The following is a 23,845-nucleotide window of genomic DNA, read 5'->3' as shown; positions in this document are numbered from 1 at the left end:
ACGGTACTTGGTCTTAATCTCCAGTTGGGTGTACTTTAGCTCATTTTGTCCCAGCAGATATCATGACGTCAATGTGACCCGCCCAGATTGACGCATCCAGATGTCGACGCCTTTTTTTTTTCTTTTTTTTTTTTAACCCATCACGTTTAAGATTGACCACTCTCCACCCAGCTGAAGGCCACTAGTGACGTTGGAGTTTCGCATTCCTCTTATTGGTTGGTCACAGATATGCAACTGGGCTTCGCAATTAGTCGCAGGTGACTGCAGAGGAGGACGGATGTGTACTTCAAACAAACACACCCAAAAAATCATTTACGTGAGTACGATGTGTTCTATTTCAATTTTTTTTTTTTTTTTTTTGTCATGTAAAGATACATGTTGAGGCAATGGAAGGTCGTTTTCCTTTATGACGATATCCATCCTCGATTGCACCAAATGGCTGTGTGGCACTCGGCATAGTTCGAATGTGTTATGGGTGGATTTGGCGGTACATTGTTTTACAATGTCACGGTGATGTTATTAAGAGATGGATTAGACCACTTGAAGTGTAATTGAGGCACCTTTTGTTACCCTTGCACTGTGTGCACCCACTAAGCACAGTATTAATATCTGATTAATATTGTGTTTGTGGAATATGAATTCAGCAGATTAAATGCCTGTAACCGAAACTGACGTCAACCTGCCCTCCGGCTGGCATTGCGGACGTCACAGCTCAGCTGTTTTCTGCGTTTGCTCTCGTGACCTTCCCAACCTTCATATTTAGCCTTTTTATTTCGTCGGACCAAAATTCCACAAATATCTTCAAATCAATATAAATGTGGAGTTGTAATCCAAGTCCCTCAGGGTCGCACGCACGTACCACAGACAAGGAATGCCCCAGTTAAAAATTCCACCACGTCACCCCCCGTTTGGCGAGCCCCGAAAGCTCAGCTCAGCTCAGCTCAGCTGTGTTCCCTCGTTCAATCGTTCAAGCCCACTTTTGCGGGGCTTCCATTTTGTGATGTCACATTACACCAGCATCCAATTTGTCAACAGGGGCTAAAAATGTCATCATTCTCAGCCTGGTGATAACAGCAGACCGTTTAAATTGATTTCTGGCGGTCAATACGCAGCAGCTGCGCTATTAATCGTTCCGTTTGTCGCCGTTATTCTTCTTTATGCGTTGCTAGTTTTTGTTTTATTGTCTTGTTTACTCGTCTAATTTAGTGTCGTTGGATTGTTTGGCCTTTTTCCACCCCCCATCTTCCAACTTCTTGTTACAGGACATCTTGTTGACTCCTGCCATCTAGTGGTCACAGGCAACTCCTGCAAAAAAAAAAAAAAAAAAGGGGGCGGTGGGGTGGATTTGTTGAGTCTCTTCATTCATAGCCTCACAAATATCACATGCGAGGATTGGTTTCGCAATAAGTGCTGCATCATTTTCTGTCAAATGTTGTGACTCACAAATGAAGTATGAGGCAACATTTCCTTCTTCACATTTATAACTTCGACCGAAAAGCAGAAAAGAGTCACCTTACCCGAGTCCACCCACTACGACGCTGTTTCTTGTCCCACCCCCCAAGTCACTTTGGGCTGTGGTTTCCCAGCGCCACCGATGGGAGGCGCTCTCATCTTTTTTTTTTTGTTGTTGTTATTTTTATGAGGTCAGGAGCCCCCGGGCCGGGGGCCCCGGCCTTTACGCTGGCAACGCTCCTTTTTCCCCCCTCAGCAGACTGGCGAGGCTTTCTTGGGACGGCCTTATGCATGTCGCAATCTGGAAGGAATTAAATTAAGCAACCTGCCTGGTGTGCTGTGGAAGGCGGCCGGCCTGGCCGGGCCGGGCTGGGAAGGGAAGGGAAGGGAAGGCAAGGCAAGGCAAGGCAAGGCTGGGGGAGGAATATGAAGGAGAGAAAAAGAGACGGGATGTGAAAAAGTTGGGGCAGGGGAGAAACAGAATACAAGATTGTTCATATACTGCCCCCCCCCTTTTTTTTTTTTTGCCTGGCCCTGCTCTCTTTTTTTTTTTACCCCTCCCTCCCTCCCACGCACGCACACACAATCCAGACCACCCCCCTGGCAACTCCAGCGTTTTATTTCTAAGTTTGCAGCAGCATTTTTTTTTGCAAAGCCTTTATTTTAATGGGCCATAAACAAATAGCAAAAAAGGGTGTGTGTGTTTGTTTTCTGGATTTCATCGCTCCCGAGGGAGAAAAATGTGTGTACACAAGCATGTCTTCAGGATTTCTTGTGTGGGGACCACAGATCACTTCTCCATAATATGAGCTCAAGTGTGTGTGTGTGTGTGGGGGGGGGGGGGGGGGGGGGATTGTACTGGTACAGTATTTATCACTCTTAGAACCTTTTTATTTTTTCCACAAGCATTTTGTGGTGTGGGGACCACAAATCAGGTTCCCATGGTGTGTGTATGCGTGCGTGCGTGCGTGTGTGTTATTGTTCTCCAAATCTGGCCACACAAGCACATTTTGAGGACACAAATCAGATTGCTTGTGTATTCTCCATCTCGCTTGCATGTGGAGCAAATACCTGTTCACATAGCCACCTTTTGGGGACCGCAAACCAGGTTAATGAGTGCAATTGCGTGTGCTATGATATTTGTTCATCACTCTTTGGGAACAAAATTCTGTTCACATAATCATATTTTGGAGACCACCAATTAGGTCCCCATATTATAGTGTAGTTATGTGAGTGTCCTGTATGTGTGTTTACCACTTGTAGGGAGAAAAAATGTTTTACACAAACACATCTTGGTCTATGTCTTGTGGTGTGGGGACCATAAATCATGTTCCTGTAATGTGAGAGCAGGTTTATATGCTAGTGTGTGTGTGTGCGCATTCTTGTTTTTATCACTCTTGGGGACAAAATTCTGCTCACACAAGCACGTTTCAGGGACCACAAATCAGGTTCTTGTCCGTGTGTGTTATTCATCACTCTCGGAGAGCAAAAATCTGTTTGCATAACCACATTCAATTTTTTTTCCACTCATTGGGCTTGTCTCCATCTGTGTGTGTATTTGACTTTGCATGTTGCGCGCCATTGTTTACAGAAGAGAAGTTGGAAGCTTTCGGTGGCCAGTGCGAAATCGCCAAGCGTGTGTTCGTGCTCCCCATGCAACATGCAAGCCGAGGGCAGCCAAGCATCCTTTCCCATGTGAGCCCGCCCGTGACGTTATGCGCCGCTCAGTGGGTGAGTACCACATCTAGCAAACGTGAAGAATGCTACAAACCGCCCACATTGCAGCCACAAATGAATCTTGCAGTGTGTCGTAGATGCTCATCTTTTAATCTGACAACGTCCGCCCCCCCCCCCGCCGCCAACCCCTTCCTCGTATCCTCTGGTGCTCTCCTCTGATCCACTTCGATAGCTTTGACTGTATTTCAAATGCAAGGAGACACTTAGCCGTTCATTAAAGACACAACGGTGCGAGTTCCTCCGCCGTCGTTTGTCTCTGTCAAAATTCCGCAACGTCGCCAAGTTGAGTCACCAAACAAAGTTTATCTTTACGCAACACTTTTCAACTGCCCTCGCTCGTCACAGCCCGCCGTCCTCGGAGATAGCGCCTTTCCTTAAAAAGTAGATCCTGCGTCCGCCAACAAATAAACGACCACCCAAGTAGGCGTCGTAAGTATAATTAGCTCAGCTCGTAAATGCTGTTCCCACCCAGGAACACAAATATAAATCTTGTTATCCATTTTTTTTCACCATTTTCAAACAGTTCCTGACTAAATGAAGCTCCTCCCTTCACGACCGCATAGTTCCTTGACGCCCAGCATGCCACAAGATGGCGACAAAATGTCGCAAGGTTCCTGCCGGGAGAGGAAGAGGCTAAGCTTTACGCCACTTGGCAGACAGTTCGGAAGTTAGTTCGAGTTGATAGGTTTGCTAGCTATTTCCAACACTTTAAATTGGTGAAAATAACACATGATGGTATCGATCTGTGGGGGGCATGTGAAATGCACCGTATTTGGATCATGTATTATTGCTATTTTGTTGTTGTCATGGAAAGTGCTTTGTTACAACTGTAGCTCTTGTGAAATGCGCTATAGAAATAAAATTACATTGTAACAAGGCCAGCATTGACCCCATACAGACCTTGCCCATCCCTAGTCATTTATTTTGTTGCCCTCAGCGCATTTCGTTGCATTTCATTCCAACCGTTCAGATTGTGTCACATCATTTTTTCGTGCAAATGGTATCAGTCTTTTTTGTTTGTTTTCAACATGATTACAAATTTGCCTATTGCGGTGCGGTATGTGCACTGTTGTCTTACCAGGAAAAGAGAATAGAAGCATTCCAGTGCCCGTGTTGTCCTCTTCGCCTCGGACAGCCCGCAGAGCGCACGCGCGCACACCCCCGCACAGACGCACGCACGCACGCACGCACGCACACACACACACACACACACACACACACACGGAAGGGGGAGGGATGAGGCATCCCTGCCAGATGCGAGTTGAAAAATGAAGTTCAGCTGCGCCTTTCCTTCCGTACGTCTTGATGGCGGCCGCGACTCTCTCCTGAGCGCTTGCAATCTGACTGAAGCGTTTTGGCGGGCTTGTGTCATGGCGTTCGTCCTGGCGCCCCGCCCCGACCCGACCCCGCCGTTGAAATGTCTTTTTCCATCTTGCAAAACCACAGCTGCTAAACCGCTGGAAATGGGCTATAAATACCGTATACGCGGAACAGGCCAGAATATGTATATGTTCACCTATGCTTGGATTTGTTTGAAAGATGCCCGAACATTTGCGGCTGACGTCGTGAACTGGAGCGCGTGTCCACCGCATGGGCAAATATTCAATGACATCAAGCGCAGGACTGCTGCATTATTGTTTGCAAAAGTTTCAGCCCTCTTGCTGAACAGACGCTGACAACCGAAACGCGTGACATCCGCTCCCAATTGAAGGCAACGTAGCATCCGTCATCTCAGACGTTTACTTTTATAGCGCCAGTTCAAAAGCACGTGGTGAGCCATAATAAAGGCCGACTGTCAATGTTGCCGCTTTGGCGCTTTGACTATCGACAGCTGCAATTAAAAACATTTTAGGCCGGCGACAATTACTCGTGAACTGCTCAAGTTGTTCCGTAAATGGAGCAAATTCCACCAGGGCAAGAAATATGCTGCAAAAAAAAGTCTGGAATTCGTCATCCTCGGGCGAGTTTGACAAAAGCAAAGAAGTTTGAAATGGTGACAAAAGCACATTTCCTTTCAAACAAGTCAGTCGCTGAAAAGTTTCAGCACATTTCACTGTCGATTTTGCATTCCGCAGAAAGGACTGATTATCATTTTTGCCTTGAGCGCAGAAACAATGAGTCACTTGGCTCGATCATTTCTTTATCCCCCCCCCCCCCCGCCCGCCCGCCGTTCTCTGCGCCTGTCTGCGCCGTGCCTTGGCAGCCCCGCCGGAGGACCGGCGCCCGCAGCGGTGCGTCCTCCCCAGCTGGGGCCTGACTTCCACTCAGCCGTGACCACGCTGGGGCGGGGCCAGCGGGGGAGGGGCGCGGGCCCGACGGCCGATCGAGGGCTCGTCCGCGGAATCGGCACCCCGCCCCGTCCCGTCCCTCCACATGTGCGCCATCGAGACAAAGAAAGGTACCGGGACACATTGCCTCTGCGACAACAATTGCAAATTCCACTCGAGTCTGCGGCTACGCCAATTTGAAGTTGCCCGAGGCATATATCGAAATGGACATTTGACACGGTCCCTGCAAATGCCATGACTCATAATTGGGTTTTACTTAGGATTTTTGTAGGGGGCGGTACACCTTTAAGGTGGAAATACACTAAAGAGACGCTCACAAGTGCTCAATAAGCTGCAGCAATATTAGTCATTTTTTGCACAGGATAAAGCATATATGACTATTGTTGCTGCCTTAAGGGGTATAACACTGCAACATTGATGCTAGTTGTTAGCCTTTCTACTGAGTTTTCCATTGTAGGTTAGCATTTAGCTAGCAGGCCATTTGAGCCAGCATTCTTTTAAATACGCAACGTGCCATGCTTTGTTTCAGCTTTAGTTTGACCTCAAACTTCAAACTGGGCGTGGCAATAAACTGTTTGAAGCTTCTTTTTCATTGACTTGTTCGTCATCCTCCAAGCTGCTGCTTGTTGTGAAGTGATTTGAGTTCACCGCCACTATCCAGTGCTCGAGTCTCAAATTGTTTCCCACAAATCAAAGCACAAAAAAAGTGCAAAGGCGGATTTATTCTAATGGGATACAGCACCGAAGAGCTCTCCCAAATTCTGAAATGAAATTCTGAAATGTTTTATCTAATCACCTTTTTGATAGAAAGCTGTTATGCAGTTGTTTCTCCCAAATAGCTGTACAAAAAAGAATATACTGTATATAATTGAGGCTAACAATTGAGCAGGTGTTGCTGATCATGCAGTGTGCGGATCGGTCATGGATGACCTTTCCACCCGTCGAATAAGCTTGCACTCGTGGGAACTGCAGACTTGCCAATAAAAATCCCAAGAAGTCCATCCCACGCTGCGCGGCTCCAAACGGGCCAACGGGGATGTTGGCGGCCCCCTTCGCTAAAGCCCCCCCCCCCCCCCCTCCCCCAAGAGAGCGCACAATGCCCTGCTTGTGTTCCAGCGCCGGCGCCCGGCCAGCGCCAGCGCCCGGCTGCGGCGCTTGGCAGGAAGTGCGAGATCACAAAGGGTCACGTCCCATCAGGCCAACGGTGAACTTTGAACCTGCGCAACCTCTTCCGCTTTATCTTCTTTAGGAGCCGAGTGACATCATGACCGGGAGCAGGCCAGGCGCATTTGTGCCCGCGGCAGACTGATTTTTGAAGGTCGTCTTATCATCGTGTATATTCTCAAAGTCGTCACTCTGTCAGAGTCATCGGGCCTTTGCTGAACCCGCCAAGCCCCCAAACAAGAAAAGCGCTTCAAGTCAATGAAGGAGCAGACAAACAAAAGGCCAAATAACAAACACACATGGCATCCATTTAGACTCTCGGATCAGCCGGAACTCCGGCCCCGCCCCTCTTCCGTCTTCCGCCCAGCCCGGCCCAGGGGGAAGCGTGAGCCGGGGGGGTCTGGGGTTTGGGGGGGTTTCTTGGAGCGCGTATGGCCAAGCTGTTCAAAAAGAGGGCCAACGCCCACTCTGCTCCTCTCCTCTCCAGTCTTGTTTTTCACTCTGCTCTTCCCGTCTTCAGCCGGCCGTTGTTTTCCCAGCGCAGCCACACCCTCACGCGGATGATTTATCACGCAGCTCGAAGCGGAAAGCGCTCTCCGAAAGGATCCTTCAGTAGTTCATCACTTTTACTACCCTCCCTTCCCTCGTTGACGATTACGGCCTTGTGGATGCCGGAGAAAGTACAAAGGCTTTCATTCCACTCTAATCATGAGCCCAAAAGGAGTGCCCGAGTGCGCTTTATACCCTGGAAGGGGTGTCGCCAAACTTCTCGGGTCCGAGGCTTGAAAGAAGCGCTTTGGCATCGCCGCGTGCCAGCCAAAACCAGCATTTTGCGCACCGAATAGCAAACGCGACAATCAACCGCCGAAAGAAAGTACGAAAGTGCAAGAAGTCCACCGAGCCGCCTCAAGGGCGCTGCGTGAACAACGTCTTGTTTTCACGCTGTGTTTTCACTCATTCTTCATCCCTGGGCTACTTGGACAAAAACCCCAAAACGTCCCAGACACTCGCTCGTTCGTATATGTTGCCTTTTTACCAAAATGCGCAAGCTGCCTTTTTTGAAGGCCGAGCGACCGGCGGCGCAGAAGGTGACCGCGACGCCCTCGCGTTGGTGTCGCCAGACCTGGCCTGCAGCATTTTTAATTCCAAGCTCAGCACTCGATTGCGGCGGCTCGCGGCGTGGTGGAAATTTGACTTTGGAGTGTCTTCATGACGCTCAGACGTCTCTGGGGTGAATATCAATCAATTAATAGTGCACATTACACTTTGGTTGAAATCTCTGCAAGTGTTTACGTTTTCAAATCACTCCTTCCTTCCTTCCTGGGAAATCACAATATGCCACCACCGGTGAGCTTTTTTGCGGACAGGCTTTCAGGCAGCACGTCGGTGGCGCTGCTCTCCCTCGTGGGACTATTTTGACAAAAGCCCGCAACTGTTTTCAACAAAAATGCGTCTGCTGTGATTCCTTTGATGAGAACATTTGGACCCTCCTCGCATGTGTGCCACGAGATCCAAGCGGGCCTGCCGTCCGTGGCATTTTGTTCTTCTCCCCATGAGGGCGGCTGGCATGTGATGTTTGAGGTGTGGCTAAAGCTATGAGCTAGCCAGCTGTTTCCCATACGGCGACACGCTTGCGGGCTTGCTGCTAGCTCGCACATCTGCCTCACCGTTCTGAACTTGAGCGTTCCAATCTTGACTTTGGCCTTCCCGTGCGAACGTTGCGCCAAGGTGGTTGCAATGTGCATTTTAATTTTTTAGGAAACGTAGCAGAAAATGGACTTCATCGCAGAATAGATTGCTGACAGAATTTCCCAGGACTGCTGCCGCTCCTCGTGCGGCCACTCGGGGGCGGTAACGGACTGTGTGACGTGCTGTTAACAGAGACGGATCGACTCTTCTCTCGGCTCTCTGTTAGCCATTCTATGCGGAGGATAAAGAATATGTGACTGGTTACTGTGATATTGTCTGTCCACATGCTGCACTGTTTGTGTTGAGTCTGTTGAATGCGTGGATGATGATTAGCATTAGCATTAAGCTAGCAGACTGAAAGGCTAAGCTCTGTCATTGTTTTGGATACGCAAAGTTGAATTCTTTTTGAATCCTGCTGAGTTTACAGTAGTTTGATGTTGCCCCTGAGCCGCTGCCCTCTGGGATGTCGGTGTCAACTTTGTAAGAAATGTGTGTCAGGAAATAGCGGAATCATACTCATTTACGACTCTTTGGATTAGGCTGCTCATCGGACTGTAAAAAGTGACCGGAGAAATGGCAAGAATTGGACATTGCTTGGGCGCACACGTTCCACGTGAAGAATGGGAATGCACGGGCGTGTACGGGGGCCGTTTGAGGAGGATGGCTCCAATGAATAAATCAGAGCGAGAGTTTGGAGGGAGGCGCGCAGCTCAAGGAGGCATGTTTAGGTAATCACGGCGCTTTCCCCAGCTCCGGGGCCCCCGCCAGGAAAGGCGGGCGGGCGGCCGGGCGGGCGGGCCGTGCGGGGTTGAGGTCAGCGCTCTGTGTCGGTGGATCCCCAACACTGTTTACAAGTGTGGCATTTTGCGGCCACGGGCACGCACGGCGCGGTCGCGTTGGCAGAGCGCCCAGGCCCCGCGTGCTTGGGATGCCTCGGCCAGTGGGCGGGATGCCGACCGCCTGCTCGCACACCGGTCGGAGAGACGCACAAAGACTTGTTCACCACAATGCAGCTGTGTGTGCGCGTGGATCGATGTAGTGTGTTGTATGTAGTCGTTAACATAGTCGTAGTGCGGCGTGCCGAAGTTTAGCTGTCTAGTAGTGTAGTGTGTTGCAATTGCAGTGTACGTTAGTGTGTCAAATTCAAGTGTCGTGTTGTTGCACTGTTGTATAGTGTTATAGTGAATTGTATTGTACTGGCGTGTTGTTGAAGACTCCTTGGTCCCGTCCTCAGCTCAGTGGCAGGATGACATTCTTGGCCACACGCATGAAGCAAAATGCGCCGTCGCTGTTGTCCACGCATGTGACTCGCTCCAAAATCCAACGTAAGCCAGATACTGACAGAAACTTGGGTGTCGTCGTTCGTGTTGTCAGTTGAGTAAAAAGCCTGAACTAAGCGTGTCCACGTGTGATCAAACTGTGGCTATGTTAGCATACGTGCTAGTGCTCGCACTGTCGTCTGATGATTGCTCAACCAACAAGAAGCATGACTGTTATTTTTCGGCTTTTTTTATGTTTATTTATTTACAGGCTGGAGAGATTCATGAATCAAACACATGACCGCAAGAATCAACAACAACAATCGAGTGTCCCTGAAAACCCCCCACAGCTGACACATGCGCTCACACACACGGTGGCATTCATTTGCAGCTGCATCATGATCAAGCGGAAGTGTGAAAATGCTTTGTGTGTCTTTCCAACTTGTTTGCGCGCGCGTGTGTGTGTGTGTTGCCAACAAATGTTTATTATGCACCCTGCTTGTTTACTGTTAAGCCCAAAATATTTAAAACTTTCATCCTAGTGAGGATAAGCGAAAATGGATGGATATTCTATGAAAACAGATTTTTTTTGTTGAATAAGAAACATACTTTCAGGAAATTTCTGTATTTTTTTAGATCGACCGCAAAACCCATTTTTTGGAGGGAAACATAGTTTTCCGACTCATTACATTTTACCAGGGAAATATGATCAAATATTTTATATCAAAATATTGTTTTTATATTTGGGGGAGTCCATTTTTTCAATATTTTTTTGTAAGAAAAAAAATCAGTTTTTCTGTATTTTGACTAAATTAGTTCTAGTTCAATTGACAACTCACCAAAGAGTCATTTTAACTTTGTAGAATATATTTAAAACAACAACTTCTGCTTTCAATTAAGTGTCCCCCTACCATCCCCCACAAGTCAGCAAAAAGAACGGCACCATGCACTCTTTCTCAATTTATATACAGTACTGGATAGGTACACTCACCATACAGTATACTATGTATTATTTAATATATATGTGTGTGTGTGTGTGTGTGTGTGTGTGTGTGTGTGTGTGTGTGTGTGTGTGTGTGTGTGTGTATATATACATATATGTACATATATATATGTGTGTGTATATATATGTATATATGTATATATATATGTGTGTGTATATATATGTATATATATATGTATATATGTATATATGTATATATGTATATATGTATATATATGTATGTATATATATATATATATGTATATATATGTATATATATGTATGTATATATATATATATGTATATATATATATATATATATATATATGTATATATATGTATATATATATATATATATATGTATATATATATATATATATATATATATATATATATATATATATATGTATATATGTATGTATATATGTATATATATATATATATATGTATATATATATATATATATATGTATATATGTATGTATATATGTATATATGTATATATGTGTATATATATATATATATATGTATATATGTATATATATATATATGTATATATGTATATATATATGTATATATGTATATATATGTATATAGCATCTGGCATGGAATTTGATGTCCAGTCTTAAGTCGGAGGATGGTGACAGCGTTTTTTTATTTTTTATTTTTGCTGCGTTCAAGATGGCCACACCCTTTTGCTTGAGCAAATGAAGCGGGCCACATGTTGGGTGGAGGTGGGAATGGAAACGGGGTCTGGGGGTGGGAGTGGGGGTGTGTTCAGGTCTCATCTGGAAGGCATCAAATGTGCGTCACCAAAGTGACCCTCATCAGGCCGGGATGGGCGTGGCGGCGACTTGTCCGTCCGTCCGTCCGAAAGGGTCCACATGCGTGCGTCCAGCTGCTGCTTCTTCACACTCACATCAATGTGCATACACTGTGTATACATTGGACATGTCAACTGGTGGGCGCGAAGCCTTAACCCACCGCCCCCCCCCCTCCCCCCATTGTAGGTGATGATGTACAACGTGCTCTTTTATGGGCCTTTTGGAGACATTTTGAATGATGAACGCTGACAGACGGTTTGCTCATGCTTAAACATTGAAGGACAATATGGAACTTTTTCCCATACTTTTGCGGCGTTATTTTGTAGGTTTCGTGTTTAGAGTCAAAACATGAGCGTAGACGCCTTCTTAAAATTTACTGCTTGCTAAAGTCAAGTTTGAAAGAAGAGAGAAGTGAAACATACAATAGTCTTCTCAAAAGAATTAAGGAGGATTAGAAGTAAAATGCAAGATTTAGCAACACAAATATGACAATGAGGCGGGGGGAAACTTTTCCAGGGAAATTTGCTGTCAAAATATGATCTTCATTTTAACCCTTACAATGCTTTTCTGGACGTAAAAGACTACTTTATCACACTGGATGATATATTTTGTTGTAAAGACTCCAAATTTCTCGGGGGGGGCAGGTAGTGGCAATTTTCCTATTGGACATGGCATTTGATCACATTTTCCCCAGGAAAAACGTGACAGTGCAGATTCCACCTTCTCAAGACTCAAGTGCGCGACAAGTGCACCACATTTAAAGGGAATGAAAGGACCTGCTTGGCCTTTGGCCAACGGTGCAGCCTTCCCACTCATAGATCCCCCTAGTCTGCCATTTTGCCAACATTGTGTTGAACCCGCCACCGTGACGAGCATCATGATGTAATTTGACTCAAACCAATTGAAGGAAAAAGCAATGTTTTGCAATCTGGACATTATTACTTCAGGAAAATTTGCATATTACATACTGCCAAGAAAGCAGGAAAGTACCGTTGGTTGGCGGTACAAAACTATTTGATAAAATACTCCGTTTTGCCACAAGAGTGTTGCCTTTTTCTGCATCTATTGCATCTGCAAAGCATCTATTGAAAAGGAAATTCCACGGAATATTTGATTACTTTTGGCCTTAATAAAACATACAATACAATGCATCCTCTATTTATGTTGCGGCTGTAGCAAAGAAACATATTTTGCCACAAAAAAACAAAAACATTTACACCAAACGATTACATTTCACTACATTCGATTCCTCCGAATATTGCCATGTTTGGCTATGACAAACCCCCCAAAAAAGTGTGCATTATTTTCCAAAGCACTTGTGGAAAAGCACCCGATTGGTCCACCCTCACGATAGGTCAGGGAATGAGGGGAAAAGTCAGGAATGGTGTGTGCGGTAAGATCAACAGAGAGCTGTTGTCCCGATAAGCCGGATGAGGAGGTAGTAAAAGCAATGCGGCATCTGCGGCAGCTCATTGAAAAACACTGATGGCCTTGTTGCCCCCCCGCGATGGAATGCGCCAATGCTGCTGTGCGCGGCCGCACACTGGGGTGGCATTGTGTGCGCGGAGGCGGGATGCTCAACCGAGCGCCGTGTCGTCTCAGCTTAAAAGAGCTCCACATGTCCGTCACTGGCATGCAAAAGAGGACATTTGGTGGCAAAAACGCAACTTTTCAGGCAAATTCTCCACTTGACTCCCCCCAAAATGCTCTTTTGTCGCTGGGAAAAGCCTCAACAACACCAAAATGCAATAGGATGCACACAACTACTGAACTGCACCGAGAAAAACGCTTTCAAAAAAAATTTGCTGGAAGAGACACAAAATTGTGTCAATTCAGAATCGTTCTTTCCCCCGGAAAAGCACTCTTATATTACACTTTGAAGTCAAATGCCATGCCTGTCTGGGAAAATACAAAGATCTTCTCGTAAAATCCTGTATTTTATTTACAACTCATTCAATTTGCAAATATTTGATGTTGAACTGAGGGAGTGTCATCGTTTGCTTAAAAAACATACCACGACAACGAAAATTGGATACTTTACCAGAAGAGTGCATCAATGCTGAGTATTTTTAACATCACAAAGTACATTCTGGACTCAGTATTTTTTTTTTTTTTTTACGTTACTTAAGTACAGGATTAAAATCAATATCAGTACCGGTGCTGTGCTTTTACTCTTTTGTCTTTTGCTTAAGTCGCGAGCACTTTTGCCACCTCTGAGCAATGAATTCAATACAATTGTATTTCTATATATCAAGTACAATTTCTGTGTAAAAGGGGGGTAAATGTCAATTGTGGGCATGCACGCGGCTGTTTGCTGTCAAAAGACACGCACACTACACTGGGAGAGGCCGCTGGAATGAGGGGGAAACCCCCCCCCCCCCCCCACTTCTGATAACGAGCTTACAAGAGTTGATTTTTCTTCCCTGGGAGTCGTAGTTGGCTTGAAGGTGTCGATTTCAAAACAATTTGGAGAGGAATTCCAAACAGCCCGGAATGTATCTGAGAGCGCTGCACTGGAACTCCTTCGCAGCCACTCGGACTGTGAGGTCATGGGCTGGCCGGCCCTGTCGGGATGATGACGTGGCCTCAAACAGGAAGCCAGCGGCTAATGGCGAGCACATGTTGGGGATCAGCCCGGTGCCGCATAACGTCAGAGGCGGTCACGCCGTATGTGTCTCATTTATTGTGTTGCCGCCGCCGCCGCCGCCGCCTGGGAGGGACGGAAGGAGGACCCCGCCATTGCTCAGCGGAGAGAAATGAAAGCCACTCCCCACTCGGACCCGCCCCTCCCATCCGACGCCCGACATCCACCCGGGCCGCTTGGAGCTTTCGTTGCAGTCACGGCTCGTTTGTGAGCTTTAGAACACCGCTGTCCCGGTTTTCACCTTTCAAAGGCCACAAAAGCCGACGTGCGACTCTGCCGTTTGCCTAATCTGCCGTCAGTGTTGTTGAGTGGCAACAGGTGTTGGGAAGTGTGTGCAACCCCTCGAACACGGGTTCCGCCGCTGCGCCCCCTTCAGACGCGGTTTTGAGACTTGTTATCTGATAGCCGCTAAGTGGCGAAACGCAAACACTTGCAGGCTAGCACGGCGACAGACCGGAGCCACACGCACATGCGTCTTGCAAAGCGAAGGCCGCATCTGGACCGTCTTCACGGGTCGGCGTGTTGGAAGACTCGATTCAGATCCTGCAAAATGGCCGCCCATTCAATAAGAGGATACAGTGCGATTGTCAGGGGGCTTCTTTTCGTCATTCCCTTGTATTCTCAAAGCTAACGCGGCCAAATCCAGCTTTCACAAGTAGACCTTTGAAGAGCAAATTTAGCCGCGGCAGAGCCAAGCACAAAGCAGAATGTCTTCATCACGGGAGACGATATGTTAGAAAACTCCACTCCGATCCATTAACTTAGCAGGACACTACAGTCCAATTAAAGGGGGGCATCCGCTTGAAAAGAGTCACTGGGGAGTTGTGTCAAAGGGAACGCAGCCCTGCCTGTAGAAGCGGAGATCCACGAATTGTCAGTGCAGCTAGCTTCCACCGACATAGTACCGTCAAAGCCCAATTCCCAACTGTCTCATCTAGTCCTCAAAGACTGGGGCATGAGCCTGGGCGAGCCGATCCCGCTGATGCGATACAGTCTCTCTCTCTCTCTCTCTCTCACACACACACACACACACACACACACACGCACGCACGCACGCACACACACACACACACACACGCACGCACGCACACACTGGAAAGACGAGAACGCATCTGGAATGTCTTCATCAATGGAGAGGTCTCAGTGAAATACGTCGGAAAACTCCACTCGAATGTCTGTCGATTTAGCCGGCGCCTGACTGACCCGTAGTCAGCTAAAGTACTGTCGTTTGGTGAAGGCTCATCAGGGGGGGGTCGTCATTCTTTCCTCCCCCCAAAGCTAATGCAACCGAGTCCGGCTGCTCCACTAAGATGGTGCAACTAGATCCAAAGTCCAATTCCAAATGGTCAAAGCCAGTCCGCCAGGGCCTAGCGCAGCTGTAGCAAAGTCACAATAATGCGGAGACGAGACAATATGAGTCCACGAGAGTTCTTGAATTTTTGGACCACACTTGGAGTTCTCACATTTATTCACGCCTTTTTGGAGCATTTTCCTTCTCTTCTGATTTAAAATGAGAAAAGGGCCAAGGACCCGGTGATTGCGGTATGAACCGTAATGATAGCCGGTTGGAAAAGCGACCAGAGGTTCACGCTGCTACCGGAATTCATGACAAGAACATAGAAAATAAAAGTTGTAGTTACCAGAGAAGCTAACACTCTTAGCCTAGCTTCTTTGACTTCTTCTTCTTCTCCTGCTTCTCTTCTTGTCGTTTCCGCGCAGTGTGAATGCTCGTGGCATCATGTTGTCTCTCACGGGTCAAGTCTTGGCATGACAGACTTTGGGGGAGGAACCTCGACATTGTCTGTGGCCATTTGGTTCTGTGTGCGTGTGTCGGTCATCTCACGTACCAGAGCTGGGCATTCCGTCCGTGTGACGGACCGGTCCGTCTATCTTCACTGACGGATGCCCATTTTGCCGGTGGTTGACGAATGACGGGAAAAATGTTAAAAAAATGTTTCATGCGTCGTTCGTCTGTAGTCGGTCATGAGTCTGTTTTTTGCGGCGGGGCTCCGACGGCCGCGGTGAGGAACAACAGCGAGTTGTATGTAGTAGCCTGGGGCACAGATTTGAGCGAGGCACCAGGCTGTCAACAAGCTTGCGTGGCGCAGTAAGTCACTCTTTCTTTTTTTCTTTCTTTCTTTCTGCTCAAATATCAGCCAGCGGGGGAGGTGGGAAAAAGGCGAATGACGGAAGGGTACCCAGGATGCAGACGGATGCCGAATAACGGACGCTCAATTTGTAGTCAAATGCCCAGCTCTGTCAAGTGCACCACACAGTGGAAGAGCAGTTAGAACACACGTTTTATTTATTTTTTCCCCCCCTCACCATGTGCGGGTTCTCTCGCAAATTAAGGGTGGGGGTCAAGGTGTTCAAAATGGTTTCGTGTGGCCGGCTTTAACTGTACTTTGACTCGTGTGTCCAGTCAGTTGATTCAAGAGAGAATCTGTCCGGATTGTCTCAAAGAGCGAGCGCACGCGACACTTGACGACGACGCAGTAAACGACTGAGCAGACGCGTGTCCGTGTGACCCGTGAATGACCGCAAGTGCGCCTTGGCCGGCGGGCGGGAGTTTCCTAAGGTGAAGGATCACCGGCTCATTCCGTCATTCTTTCTTATTCCCCAGCTGTTCTGCTAAGACGGTTCCAGCCCAATTCCAAAGTGTCTACTCAATTCCCTCAAGGGCGATTATTAGCCAACTCAAACTCGTGCAGATGCAGAATGTGCCGATGAAGACCCAGCAATACCCTCAAAGTCTTGACGTTGTGTGATAAAGGCTCTGAATTCCGGGCCGTCACAAGTCCAAACTCCGTTCTGCCCGCAACTCACGTGCCTTCGAGCAAGAGTCCCGTCAAGAATTGCAACAGAGGAAAAAGTCTGGGTTTTGTTTGACGGTCGGTGAGGGGTCACGGGGCGTTCCGTCATTCCTCTGTATTCCCCCAAGTACGACAGCCCAGTCCAGCTGTTCAGCGAGGCCTTCGTCCGAACCGTCTTCTCGAGTCCCGCAGCCGCGGTGATCCTCCCGCAGGTGGCGGCCGGATCCAAAGTCATCATTCTTGCTAGCGTTGCAGGGGTTCCTTGCTTTACCGTAGCGTTCTCTTCCTACAGCATGACGTAACCCAAATTTGTACGCAAGTCCGAACGTGCCGTAGTTTACCACTAACTTACGACAACGCGGTCGTAATGTCATAAATACGGGAATGATTTGTGTAGAACGACCCCTCTTGGCCATGAATGTAAAACAATCAAATCAAAACCAAAGATGAGGCTGTCACTGCTTCTTGTGCACGAGGGCCTCCGTGAGCTGCGTGCGACGATACTATCGGCGTTGCCGAACTCGGGCGTTTTGTCATTTCTTGGTATTCCCGCTGCTGTCCAGCTGTTTCGCTGACGTTTTCCTCGGTGCGCCTTAGGTTCGGCCTGCATCCAAAATCCAATCTCGCAGCTCCTCGTGGAGAGCCTCCTGCAGGTGGAGACCCCCGGTCCGCAGGTCCAAAGCGATGACTCATATCAGCTCAATGCCAGAGCCGTTTTACACATCCTTGACAGGATTCCGAGCGTCGACTTAACGGCGCTATTGATATTGCTATGAAGCCAGAGTGCAGTCAGGTGATGCTAACAGATTCAGATTAGCCAAACAAACCCGAGGCGTCAAATTGCCTTCTGATAGAGTTCATGTACACCGAGAAGAATTCCAGTAAGAGCGCGGCGCTGCCTTTTATCGCGTTATAATGAGGACGTGCACAGATAACCCTGACGTGCCGCTGACGTGCTTGGGTTTTGGGTCAGCTGTTTTGCTGGAGGGAATCTTTTCAACGGAAATGAAAGCTAAGAGAGGGAGAGAGAGAAAGTTGTCTTTGCGTGACATGCAACAAGCAGTTTGCTCAAATGGCCAAACAGTTGGCCTAAATGCCGCGATACGTCTAGGCGTGTCGGCTTCGGATTTCTCCGCACAATGACTCCGACTTTAGTTACTTCCAGACGTGTTTTGCTTTGGAGCGATTGTGTTGTCAGTCAGTCGGCTTGGCGGGGTGCGGGGTGCGGGGGAAAAAAAAAAAAAAGCTTTTCATACTGTAACCAAAACCATTAACCATTTGAGCAACAAACGACGTTAGCATCCTTGCATATGGGAAGCATGAAATGTCACCAGTCCCCAGACATTTAATTAGGTACACCTGAGTTGATTTTTTTTTTTTGAAACATAATTTAGATTTGCACTGAGAGTGACTGTATTGTGGCCATAATTTGCAGCGTTCGTTTGATTACAAAACAGCACAAATAACTGAGCACTTTATTAGACAAGTCACTTGAGTAGACATTCACCTGCCTAGCGACAAGTGGCTGTAAACCAGGAAAAGCAATAGCGGCAGTTCTCATGTTCACCAATCCTGCCTCAAAACAAACGACACAGTTTGGGGATTTGTATGGTCCAATTTCAATACATTTATATTTCGAAATTAACACCCTGAATTGGTTGCCAGCCAGTCGCACGGCACGCAGACAAACAAACAAACATTCGCACTCACAGCTATACGCGGGGGCAATTTAGAGTGTCCAATTAACCTACCATGCATGTTTTTGGAATGTGGGAGGAAACCGGAGTGCCCGGAGAAAACCCACGGGGAGAACATGCAAACTCCACACAGGAAGGCCGGGGTTACGAACCAACGACCTCTGCACACTGTGAGGTGGACGTGCTAACCAGTATCATGAAGATGATCTTTCTCCAAGTTCATATTGCGTTGTAGGCTACTTGTGTGTTTGCAGCCTTGCCCTCTTTTGTGAGTGTGTGTGTGTGTGTGTGTGTGGTATTGCATCAGCGCGTTGCAGAAGCGCACTTACATCATGTTTCATGCCCGCCCCCGCCGGCTGGAGCGGGGCACAGGGCAGCGTCTCCACCCAACAAGCCACAGTGAGTCCGGCCAGCGCTGCGCACATTCCTCGGCTGGTTCCAGAATCCACCTGGTGGTCCACAAGTGGCAAGCAGAGAGGCAGCGACAGCACTGGCAAGGCTGCAAAGACAACTTTTCACCGCTAGTGCTTTGTTGTGGGGGGCCTTGTCACGCAGGAATGTGCTGAGGATGGATGACATCACTCTGCTCCATCGGCGTAGCGTGACCAAAACATCATGCGCCGGGTCCGCTCCAGCGTGTTTTTCTTTCTTTTTGTTTTGGTTTTCTGGGAGGGAGCAACAAGGCGGTGGGGGCATTCCTCAGGGGCCGGCCCATTGCTGGACATGTGTGCTTGATAAAGGCTGAGCAGTCACCGCCATTAGCCGGACATAGCATGGCACATGGGACCATTCAAGGCCTGCTATATTGTCAGCCATACATCGTGTACTGCTCATCCACCAAGGCTGAAGTGACCCCCGCCTATTTGCAGTCTTTTTTTTTTTTTTCTTCTCCTCCTCAGCTATTCACTGAAAAAGTCACACAGTTTGCATTTTGTGTGCTCTTTGCAGAATGCCACCAGGTGGCCTGGTAGAAAGGATGATTGTAATCGGTGTCAATCTCAGCTTTGCTAACTAAGGTCTTTTGGGGAGGAGCTAAATCAAGCCTGTGTCGTTAGCCGACGTCTTGGCCGCGCGTGTACATATTTGCTGCGCTACGTGCGCCCATATAGTGGTGTTTTTTTTTTAAAAAAAAAACAAATTATCTGTAGAATATCTGTCTAGTTCAACTACTCAATCTGCACAATCTGAAACAAGAGAATTCCCAAATCGGAGTTTATCAAGGTTCACGATCGCTGGAATTCACCCCAAAATGGCGGCTTCACAACAAAACGGCCAACTTCATGTTAAGTTTCGCACAGTTCCTTGTGACTTTTTTTCTGCGTTCTGTTGTCATAGACATGCTTACCCAATTTTGGGTTGATCCGTGAACCTTTTTTTTTATTCTCACTTTCCCTGGTTTGACAACTTTGACATTAAACTTCAGAGCTGTGCCTCGCCCTCATTAGAAGTTGAAAAACTTTGCAACGTAGTGTTGCTCATCAATCGAGGACACCTGCTTGTGTTCAGGGGCTCATTTGGGCGAATTCTTTGTGAGGAATCTGCATGTCCAAATAAGAAAGAGGCCTGGAATTCAGTCAAAATGGCTGCTTCGACACAAAACGGCCAACTTCGTGTTACGGGTTTCCGTGCAACCAGTCCCGATCAACATATCTTCATCATTTTAGTCAAACTGGTGTCCAGGGCTGTCCCCCCCACCCCCTTCCCCTCTCGCCTTTAAATTTCCAAGTGTCTTCCAAGCAGGCAAACAGGCACAGCGTGTGCCTCAAAAGCATGACTGATAACGCAGGAATTTGACAGTTTGACTCATATGAATGTGTTTTTAATGGTAGTGCAATAATGGAGAACATAGAGAGCATGGGTGCGATCCAGATGAGTTACTCGGGCGGGAAGAGGAGGAAAGAAAACAAAAAAAGAAAAAAGGAAGGAGCGTGTCTTGTGGCTGCAAGTGGGTTGGAGTGGAGCTTGCTCGGTGGTGACGTGCAGGCCCTGCAGGGCGGTGTTCTGCTGTTCTGCGGCCCAGAAAAAGTGCGAGTGGGGCGTGAGAGCCACATCTGGAATAGCAGCGAGCGAGGAAGACGCTCCACTTCGACACGAGCAAACACCTCAACCCACTTTTCTCGCTTCATCCCCTCCACGGAAACGTTGACTTTTTTGTAAGTTGGGACTAATTTTTTTTTTCCTTCAGACTTTTTGTCGCGTTTTACTCCCGTGTTGTTATTGTTTCCCCCCGTCTCCTAACCACGCGGCAGGAACTTCCCCTCCTCTCGATGGACTTTAACTCGAACCTTCTGGACACGGTTAAACTTTAGACGAATGGTCGAAGGCGCTCTTTTATCGGTTGCTATGAATATGGTGATGTTTGTCCGACTTTCCATCGTGGGTTTCACGTTTCCACGCACTCTTGAGCGGGCGCCATCCCTTTTTTTCCGCTTCAAAACTTGGACTTTCTATGGTTGAGACCCTTTTTGATGTAGTCACTTCGTTATTACATTTTCCTACCTCGACGTTCGCGTACGGATGGAAAGTAAGACTGAAAACGCGACGTTTCCCCGTAGTTTGCACTTTTGACGTTGGCGTTGTAAGAGGATACTTAAGTGGTCGAAGTAAACATTGCGGTTGATGGCCACAAGTGAGGAAGTGTCGCCATCTATCGTCGGAGGCTCGCAAGTGCATTGAGATTGTTGTCCCACGTCCGGTATTTGAATGTCACATCAAGTTTCTCTTTCTCTTTGTTTCCTGGTAGAAATACTTGAAAATGCTGCTCATCCTGCTTGGAGTGCTCATTTTGCACCTTATCATCCTCATCCTTCTCATTGTGTCCACAGCAGCAAGTGTAAGTTGGAATTCATGCATTGATTCTACGCTTTCTAACGGCGAAATTGGAGTCACTCTCTTCTGTGTATTGTATTTATTTTGTTAGCTTTACAATGAAACTATTACTTACCCTGTTCACTGTATTATCCTAAACTGTAAACTATATCAGTTTAAATATGTATTTACATTCTTCTGTGTGTCATTTTCTTTTATGTTTTAGAATAGAGAGAGACTTTTATTACAGTATTATGTAATTTACGCTTCTATGCAGTATTTTTTTATTACTGTTAGTACTCATATATATATATATATATATATATATATATAAAAACATTCAAGTATTTTTTGTGGGGTATTTTATACATTATTCTTGTAATATTCATTTTACTATATTGTGGGGAATTGCGATTGTTGGCCGCGCTTTGTGTGCTGCTGTGGCGTAACGCACTGTCTCCATGTTGTTGTGTTGACCAGGCCTGGACTGTAGGTGGCAATATCAGCAAGGACCTGTGGTACAACTGCCTGAGCAATGATGTCGCCTACCAGTGCACTCCAGCCAGCAATGAAGGTCTGCCGGTTCAGCTGCAAAAGCAAAAGCATCGTGCGCGTGCCTGTGGGTTAGTGTGATGACGTCCTGTTGTGTGTTACGTCTACTAGATTGGATCCAGGCGGTGCAGGCCCTGATGATCCTGGCCGTGCTCTTCTGCTTCTTCTCGCTGTTGGCGTTCGTGTTCCAGCTGTTCAAACTGGTGAAGGGCGGTCGCTTCTTCTTCACCGCCATCTTCCAGATCTTGGCCAGTGAGTACTCGCTGGTGTGCAAAGTCGCGCCCGGGCGGGCGGGGTCGCCCCTTTTATTGACCGGTGTGAAACGCCTCATTTTGCACAGCCAAAGTGAGGCCAACAAGGAAAAATTGCTGCGGTTGATAGCAGTTTATTACTATGTAGTTGTCAATAAAATAACATAGTTCAATGAAAGAAATTGGCAAGTTGGTGAATAAACGGTTGGTGTTTCAATAGTCTTCAACCGGGAGTGCCGATAAACAGCTTGAAGCAAGCGCTTAGCTTCTATTTTGAAGAAATGTTCATTATCTACTAGGGCTGAAGGATTTTGAAAAACAATCTAATTGCATTTTTCCCCCCCTCAATATTGTGATTGTGATTATATTTTTCTAAGTCCTCTTCCCAGTGTAGTTTTTAACAAACTCAAGCAATAGATTCATCTGTATTACAATAAATAAGATCAAATTTATGATACAGAAATGTTTTCTGTATGATAGTTAGACTTTCACTAAAAATAAAGGCAAATGAAACATGGATTGATGCGATAGAAAGTTGATCTAGTTGAATTAGAGTGGTTAGGAAACACTTTGACTTGCTGTCCCCTTTAAGCGTTCACTACAACCGCTTCACAAATGTCTGTGCGGCGTAAACACAAGTCACAACGTATCCTATGTAGGATTGCAACAGTAATGACCTCCCCTCCGCTGATCACAGGTCTGTTTGTGATGTGCGGGGCCATCATCTACACGGTGATGAGGACGGACGACTTGCCCGAGTCGCAGTTCGGCTACGCCTACGTGCTGGCCTGGGTGGCGTTCCCGCTCTGCCTCATCAGCGGCCTCATTTACATCGTGCTAAGGAAGAAGGAATGAGGGAGAGCGTGGCTGAGGACGACGAGGAGGAGGAACTAGAGGAGGAGGAGCTCGAGGAGGAGGAGGAGGAGCCCGAGGAGGAGCCCGAGGAGGAGCTCGAGGAGGAGGCGTCGCACTGTGCCTACTGCCCACAGACCAACACCAAACAGACTGACATCACGAGCGCACAACAAGCGCGCACGCGTCGCCCAAACGCGCGTCCAAACTTGTCGTGCCTTTCCAAAGTACAAAAATGTACATAGCGTCTGTGGTTTTTAGACATATTTATAGCATTTTTACCTTATGTGTTGTACATAGTGTTGTTAACATTGTCTCCCTCGTTGTTAAGAAGAGTGTGTGTCTCTCTCACACGTCATGCAGCTGTGCCAAAGAAGTGTCGCTTTGTCCGCCAGATATTACGCTTCCTGTTTCATTGTCTTGCGTGTGTGTGTGTGTGTGTGTGTGTGTTTTTAATGCTTTGAATAATGTGCCTTAGCTTTGAAAAAGGTCTACTTCCTGAAGGAACTCATAGCAATTGCATCATGAAGTGTCTTTTGTGCATGTGTGTGTGTGTGCGTGTGTTACTTGATACTCCAAATAAAAATGTTTTGATAAAATGGTGCTTTTTAAAACATGTACTATTCTTGAAATGTATAGCCTCTTTTGTGTCTGTTTACCTACTTTGCAAGCGCGTCGTGTCCCGTGATTAATTCACTTTGTGTGAGCATGAAGTTTCAAGTAATGTCAGTATTCTTCTCAATAAACCTTCACATGATTAAAATCATATTTCCTTGGTGTTACTGTAATAATTGTCTATTTCATATCACGTTGGACTCTTTTAAATCGTGCTGT

General features: G+C 47.0%; 1 protein-coding gene across 3 annotated transcripts; it reads left to right on the top strand.

Moving 5' to 3' along the window:
- Positions 1-135: 135 nt before the first annotated feature.
- Positions 136-23,779, top strand: LOC147133900 (peripheral myelin protein 22-like). Of its 3 annotated transcripts, none has more exons than XM_086056587.1 (6): positions 136-316; positions 3,044-3,183; positions 21,292-21,381; positions 21,837-21,930; positions 22,020-22,160; positions 22,857-23,779. In XM_086056587.1, the coding sequence occupies exons 2-6, from the start codon at positions 3,106-3,108 to the stop codon at positions 23,012-23,014; spliced, it is 561 nt and encodes a 186-aa protein (XP_085912713.1). In that variant the 5' UTR covers positions 136-316; positions 3,044-3,105; the 3' UTR covers positions 23,015-23,779. The 3 variants fall into 3 exon arrangements, with proteins under 3 accessions (XP_085912713.1, XP_085912714.1, XP_085912715.1); XM_086056588.1 differs by lacking the exon at positions 136-316 and adding an exon at positions 20,541-20,701 and having other exon boundaries at positions 3,064-3,183; XM_086056589.1 differs by lacking the exons at positions 136-316; positions 3,044-3,183 and adding an exon at positions 20,477-20,701.
- The last annotated feature ends 66 nt before the right edge of the window (positions 23,780-23,845 follow it).

Source organism: Filicampus tigris, chromosome 16, assembly GCF_054856515.1.
Source record: "Filicampus tigris isolate MCC_2025a chromosome 16, RoL_Ftig_1.0, whole genome shotgun sequence".
Classification (NCBI taxonomy): domain Eukaryota; kingdom Metazoa; phylum Chordata; class Actinopteri; order Syngnathiformes; family Syngnathidae; genus Filicampus; species Filicampus tigris.
Note: the sequence above shows the minus strand (reverse complement) of the source record. Positions and strands in the feature narration are given on the sequence as shown.

Coding starts and splice junctions, on each gene's coding strand:
- LOC147133900 (XM_086056587.1), top strand. CDS start 3,106: ATGCAACATGCAAGCCGAGGGCAGCCAAGCATCCTTTCCCATGTGAGC. Junction 21,382..21,836: donor TTGTGTCCACAGCAGCAAGT/GTAAGTTGGAAT, acceptor TGTGTTGACCAG/GCCTGGACTGTAGGTGGCAA. Junction 22,161..22,856: donor CATCTTCCAGATCTTGGCCA/GTGAGTACTCGC, acceptor CGCTGATCACAG/GTCTGTTTGTGATGTGCGGG.